This window comes from Myotis davidii, unplaced genomic scaffold (genome assembly GCF_000327345.1).
Source record: "Myotis davidii unplaced genomic scaffold, ASM32734v1 scaffold678, whole genome shotgun sequence".
Taxonomy (NCBI): Eukaryota; Metazoa; Chordata; class Mammalia; order Chiroptera; family Vespertilionidae; genus Myotis; species Myotis davidii.
Window position 1 is genome coordinate 181,186 of NW_006289712.1, and position 6,979 is coordinate 188,164.

Here is a 6,979-nt window from a genome sequence, read left to right on the forward strand (position 1 = left end):
CTGATATATAAGCCCCAATGGTGACTTCTCTCAAGTGCCTCAGGTCTCCAGCTATATATTGTTGGTTCTGCATTAAATTATTAACATGCTATGTACCAAACATTCTTCACCATTTTTCCAAAAATGTTTCTCATCTCCCCCTTATGCTGCAAAGAAAAAAAACTTCAAAGAATTATAAGCTTCAGAGGTTTTTTTTTTTTTTTATAGATTATCTAGTTCAGTCCTCCCACTTGACAGGTAAGAAAACACAGGCCCAGAATAGTTAAGTACTTAACCAAGATCACGTATAAGACAAAAAATATTTTCTAGACACTGACTATATATCAGTGATACTCAGTGTTTAACACAGATACTTATTCCAAAAATAGTTTGAAGAATCTAATAAAAGGTAAGACATTTCTGGGAAATCGTTTTATCTATTTGCTTTAGTAAAGTATGTCATTAATTTGAATTCTTGTTCTAAAATTTTTTTATTAAAGCTAATCCTATATAATAAAGAGCTAATATGCTAATTAAACTGAACAGCAGAACAACCGTCCGGAAGATCTTCCAGACAAGCCAGGGCTGGCCAGGGCTGCGAGGGCTGAACCCCTTGCATGAATTTCATGCATCGGGCCTCTAGTTCAATATAAAGGTACTCACAAAATTCAACCTCAGTGATCCAGTTATTGTATCCCCCAAATTAATGGGTTGAAGTCCTAATCCCCAGTACCTCACAATATAACTTTATGTGGAAATAGGTCTTTACAGATATGATTAGTTGAGAGAAGGTCACGAGGGTGGACACTACTTCCTTTTCCCCTCACTTGTGGATCACACAGCCCTTTCCTTGAGTCTCTGGACACTGGCCAGTGATGAGTTGGGCTTAGGGAGAGGAAGAGGCCCTGCCTAGGCTTTCAACATTAGTCAGATGCTCACTCAGTTTTACCGAAACTTTCTGCACTGGATTACCAGACATGTGTACATAAATTACAAAACATCACTGACCCCTTTCTGTCCTCTTCTTCAAGAACCTCATAGATGGCAGGGCCAAGCCAGAATCCAGGCGTCCATGGGTCAAAATCTTATGATTACACTACTAACATTTATATGTTTAAACTTCCCTCCCTGTGTAGTAGGACGGAGTAAAGGTTGATAAACAGAGGAAAGACATGATCACAACTGTATATTTGCAGGATGTCAACTAGTGGCTCCTTCAGCCTTCAGATTCAGAGAAGATCAAACCTCCAGGTCTTGTCTGGAGAAGTATCAGGAGATTTATGTTCTTATAGTTACTTCAGCCTCTAAACTCCCACATCTGATATATCTGTTCTGCTTAGGTTTCTTCTTGCCATTGTGTGCCTGCTACTGTTGTTCTGTATCTCACTAATACAAACACAAAACTTAGAACTTTTACTTTGTAAACTCTCACATGTGGCATCTGTATGTATGGAACTAAAGAGGTAGGGTTTGTGGTGTTTACAATAACTCTTAAAGAAAACTCAGCCCTGTCATGTGGCTCAGTTGGTTGGAGCATTATCCATATACTGAAAGGTTGTGGGTTCGATCCCTGGTCAGGGCACATTCGGAAGGCGACCAATCAATGTTCTCTCACACATCAATTGTTCTCTCTCTCTCTCTCTCTCTCTCTCTCTCTCTCTCTCTAGCAATCTATCTATCTATCTATCTCTTCCCTCCTTCTCACCCCACCCCCCTCCCTCTAAAATCAATAACAATATCCTCGGGTGAGGATTTATAGAAAATTAAGAAACTGACTATGTTGGTCCAGGACTGTGCAGTGAGCCTAATCATGAATTCACAATTGCTCCCAAAAGACATGTTTGGGGGTCTTTTCCAGTGATGCTCAACAGGCAGAGGGAGCATGGAAGGTTGAGCTGGCCCAGGACTGGAATTCAGCAGAGGGAAGAAGTATAACTGAAGGGAAAGGGATTTTGAGGGTGTTGGCAAGAGTGTGGCTTAAGTGCCAAACCTAGGCCAATTTGGGCTATTAGTGAAAACTGGTGGGGTTTAGAAATGTGGAAATTACATGGTCTCTAGTACAACCTGTTGCCCAAATAAATGAAGAACTAATGGTTCTTTCGTTAATCTCTGAAGAACTAGACACCTGGAGGTTAGAATAAATGCCTGATTTTAGCAATGTCCTTCAGTTATAGGCACCTCTCACTGACACCAGAAAGGTGTTATCAGACAGGACAGCCTCCTGAGCTAGTGGGAGAGGGCTGTCCCTAACCTCAATCCTTGTCTTCTCATGTAAATGAGTTTATAGGAGAGATCTTGACTGCATTGTGAAAAGCCAGTTTATTGAAGTGATTAAAGCATGCACCTTTATTGAAAAGGCAAAGCAAAGCAAGCAACTCTATCTCATCCGGCTTGGAGCACAGATGGGCTTTCCCAGCTAATCCGGAAAAGCGAGTGTCTGGACAAGTTCGAGGAGTAATACACCCTCCTCCTGTCTGTAGGTTTCAGAAGATGATTCATTTGCTGAGTATCTTGGTATAGGTTAAGTGTCAAGGTTTTCCTGTTGTGGCAACTCTCTCTTGCTGAACCCTGAGACTGCTGGCTTTGCTTCGGGAGTAAAAGTGCCATTTTTTCCTTTCCCTTTTCCTTTCCCCCTCCCTTTCTGCATTCTCTCAGCAGGGAGGTCTTTAACTGTTTGCTCCCAGAGTGTCCTGGGGAAGATACTGGTTTGTTGTTTGCAGGCCAGTTGCAAATTATTCACAATGTTTGGCCTTGTCCTAATTTTCCTCTCTCAGCTTCCCCCATTCCTCCTGCCCAGGAATCCGGTAACACTTCAAAACAACACCCTGCCAAGGCCAAACTAGGGGCAGGGTGGGAGGTGGTCACGGGTGGTCCAACTGCAGTGGCATCTGCTGTGGACTGCAGAGAAGCAGCCAGTCTAAAGGAAGCCGTCAGGGTGACACCGCTGGCTTCCTGTCTGCTTGAGCACCTGGGTTCAGTGGTAACAGGCAGCCCGTGATAGAAAAACCCGGTGCTTTTCAGATCTATATTCATATTCCACAACCTATGAGTATTCAGATTTCTTCTGCCAAGTGTGAGGGTCTCTGTCACCTACCTATCTGGTGGTGGTAATGACCCACTTCTAGTTTTCCTTTCATGCATTCTCGTTGCCGAGAGGAAGATATATCAAGTAAATACAAATGTAAAACTCTCTTCAAAAAGTGGTATCAACACTTGCTCAGTGTTTTCAAGGAAGAGTCCTAAGAAAATATAGAACCATAATTATTTCTTGAATTCTTTTTTTAATAGAAATTTAGAAACCAGATGTCTATGGTTTGGAAAGTAAGGTGGCCTTTTCGGTCTCTCTTTTGTACAGAGCACATTCATTTTAAACCTGGTCCCCAGACCTTGTGGTTCTTCCATCAGGTGGCTATGAAGGTGCCATGAAACCCATAAGGCATTTGCACAGGCACCTCTGCTCGGCCCAGTTCTTCAAAGTTCTTGGCATCCAAGACTAGCAGAAAGTTGCTTTTATTCTAGAAAAGAAACAATATTAAAAATTCCTTTTTTTCTATTAAAAATATATCTCTCTCCTCCACTAGGCTATAAAATTCCTAAGAGGGAGATCATGTATTATTCATCTCATAGCTATCCTCAGTACCTAGTAGAGCGCCTTGCCTGCCCAGTCACTAAATGTTTGCTAAATTGCTGGAGTGAATGGGAAGCTCATACCTAGAGTGGAAAAATTACATTGTTTATATCAATCACCTTCATAGGTGATTGTTTAAGGATCTTTTTACCTGTTTCACAGAACTTCTTCCTTCCGAATTAGAATTGCCTCCCTCCATCTTGTGTTACTTGGGAGCTGACCAAACATATCACTGCAAGGCAGACCGAGACTTGCCTGGTATGAACACTGGAGTGGCAAGTACATGGTATTAGGACAACCCCTCCTAAACCATGGCAGGCCTGACTCACTTGTCAGAGAACATTCCTCACCAAGCCCTTTGAAAGGGTTCGAGTTCTACCTCCCAGGAAGCCTCTGTGGGTTCATCAGAGCTGGTATTCAAGGGGAGCCTGCTTGCCACAAGATTGCCCCAGAGGAGAGGTTAGATATGATTGAGACACCAGATCTGGGCTTCACCACATTAGACTTTAGGGTCACTCAATTGAAACTGGCAGCACAGATGGTATGACTATTAGACTGGAAGTCAGAAGACTGGGGTTACATACTGGCTTTCCTACGATGAGATCTGATACAAATCTCTCTCAGCTTTCTTAAGTTACAAATGCCACATATGTAAATGGTATCCCACAAAGTTGTTTTAATGGGTAAATAAAATAATATGTCTGAAAGTAGTTTGTAACTGCATTCCTATGCGAATATAAATGACCATAGTTCTACAAATAGAAATTTAAACCAATAAAAAGTATGGATTATCATAAAAGGGTACATGAATGGTAAGGACGGGAAGAAAAGAGGAGGTGCCACACTGGAATAAAAATACACTATCGACAGCTTCACTGAATATACCCCTCACATAGCCCTCAAAAGGCCCAGAATTACTTTTCTTTCTGATTGGTGACAGGGAAATACATTTACCTGGTTGGGGGTGATCACCACAGAAAGAATAACCCCACCATCTTCTTCACTGGTCTCTGGTACTGGAACAAAAACAGGTTCTGAAGGATAAAAGTCATCTTCTCTCCAAACCTGTAACTCCCCCAAAAAAGTATTTGATAGAAGGTTAGTTATGAGCTGGAAGCTTTCAATAGCTTTTTTCCCATCCCAGCATGAATTTGGCTGTCAATATAATATTCCAACAACAACAAAAAACACACAAAAACCAGACTTACTGAGTTGAATATATGAGAGAGAGAGAGAGGGAGCTTTTGAAGCTGCACATTCTATCATCATCAAACACAATTTGTGAAATTATAATTTCCCATCAACCTGAAATATAGTTATGCCAACAACCTTAGCCCCATGATTTCTCTCAAAATAACATCAAGCTCAGAATTCTATTTCTGGGCTTGTGGCTCATTTAGATTCCCTGGAGGGAACATACTCCTACCTAGGTGACTCCATGGTTCTCAAACTTAATAAAAGTAAGTAGCTGAGCCGCTTAAATATTAGAGAAGCTCAAAAGCTACCTTAATCTGAACAGAAACTCATTCCAAGGGCAGAGCAGGTCCTTTCAGGGTTTAGAAAACAAAAGAGATTTTCACATGATCTCACTTATTCATGGATAATTGAGACCATTATAAACTTTTGAACAATAATAGATACAGAGGCAGAGCTGCCTCAAACAGATTGTCAAACTGCAGCGGGAAGGCCGGGGGGGGTTGGGGGCGGGAGGTAGGGGGGTAAGAGATCAACCAGGAATCGACACATATGTAATACCCTTTGTAATAAAAAATTAAAAAATATATATTAAAAAAAGAGAGAGAGATTTTCATTACCTTTAGAGTCTTGTTCACCACATCAACCTTGATCAGAGAATCCCCTACCAAATGCCGAAAGCCACAGCCATAGAAGAAACGATATTTTTTGCCACAGAATTGGCCATAGTTGATCTGGGGAAATTCAACACCTCCTTCCTGTTCTAAGTTCTCAGGGTGTAGATTTTCATAAGAGCACCAAATCTGAAAAGGTTCCAAAAGATTTGTAAGTGATTGCTTAATCCTCACTTATTTTCTTCCGTGTAGGTCTGGAGGGGTGGGGGGGGCGGGGTGCGGATAACACTCTGTACGAGTTTCTGACAGGGCTTGAAAATGGAGGTCCTATGTAAGTTTTTATATTGTTCTCCTTTCCATCATGGGTAAAAATGCATAAAAGATTATCTGGTTTTGTGACTAAGCTGATAGGAGGTACAAGTGGGCTTTTTATTCTACTAAAGCTAAGATATTGATAGCTACCCAGTAAGATGCCTGTGATAAGCACAAATTACATAAAAGGCAGGGGTGGTCAATACCAACCTCAAATATTTAAACATTTTACAACCATTCGAAAGTTGCGTATATCTGTTTCAAAACACAGAAGAGAGCAGTAAACACAGTGCTCACTCCCAAACCGAATTCTGCGGTTCTTGTGCAAGCGAAGTACCTGGACCTGAGCCTGCTCAGCTGAATGTTATGAAACCTACTGTCCGTCAAACACTGTGGGAAATGGCCAGTGAGTAAAAACGACACTAACATCCAATGTCTTCATCTAATATCTGCTCAGAGCCTACCTTGCCATCAGCCTGTTTCACAGCACTGGCCGAGGAGTAGGACAACGGGCTGAGGTTCTCTCCCTCAGGGGCGTTCAAACTGACACGTAAGGGCAAAACAAACCTTCGAGGGAAAGATGTGGCTACTGAATTGTAGACCTGTTCAGGAGAGAGAAGTAAATGGATGAGGAACTTGTCATTCAGCACGTCCCAAAATTTAGATTCAGGCAACATTATTGTCATTCCTAAGTAATTGCACACATGATCATTTTTACTCCTTTATTTATACAACAAATGCCTGTTGAGTACCTACTACAGGTACCGTTTTAGACACTGGGAATACCGCTGTGAACAAAACAAAGCCTCTGGCCTCATGGAACTTATTGTCTAGTGGAGAAAGAATGATAGTAAATAATATATGTTGTTTAATTAGTGTCAAATAAACAAACGATTATATAGCCCAGGTTCTGACAGTGATAAATGCCATTAAGAAACATATTGCAGGGTGGAGAACTAGCGAGTAACAAGGGCTGCTTCCTTCTTCAGGTTTGGTCAGGATAGACCTCTGGGTGGGAAAGGGTTAATTTAGCAGGCATAGGTTGCTCAGACTCTGCACACTCTCAAGAAAGGCCTGTTTTCCTGCCTAGCACCTGGGAGCCAAACTCTTCCTTGGACTGATCTGTCTGATAAAAGTATGTTGCATACCTGAGGCCTTGGGTCACACTGTACTTATTTATCCAGATAGTTTATGCTGAAATGTGATTTATAACGAGCCCCTGCTTTCTCTGTGGGGTCTGGAGCTTCAGTAA

General features: G+C 41.7%; 1 protein-coding gene across 1 annotated transcript in view; it reads right to left on the reverse strand.

The window, feature by feature from the left end:
• PTS (6-pyruvoyltetrahydropterin synthase) overlaps positions 1–6,404 on the reverse strand; it is a 15,057-nt gene extending 8,653 nt beyond the window's left edge. The window contains exons 1-3 of the mRNA XM_015562917.1: positions 6,192–6,404; positions 5,422–5,604; positions 4,562–4,672 (exon numbers count right to left, since the gene is read on the reverse strand). Of these exons, the coding sequence (XP_015418403.1) occupies positions 4,562–4,672; positions 5,422–5,604; positions 6,192–6,404 (507 nt within the window). The remainder of the gene's footprint in view (positions 1–4,561; positions 4,673–5,421; positions 5,605–6,191) is intronic.
• Between the last annotated feature and the right edge of the window lie 575 nt (positions 6,405–6,979).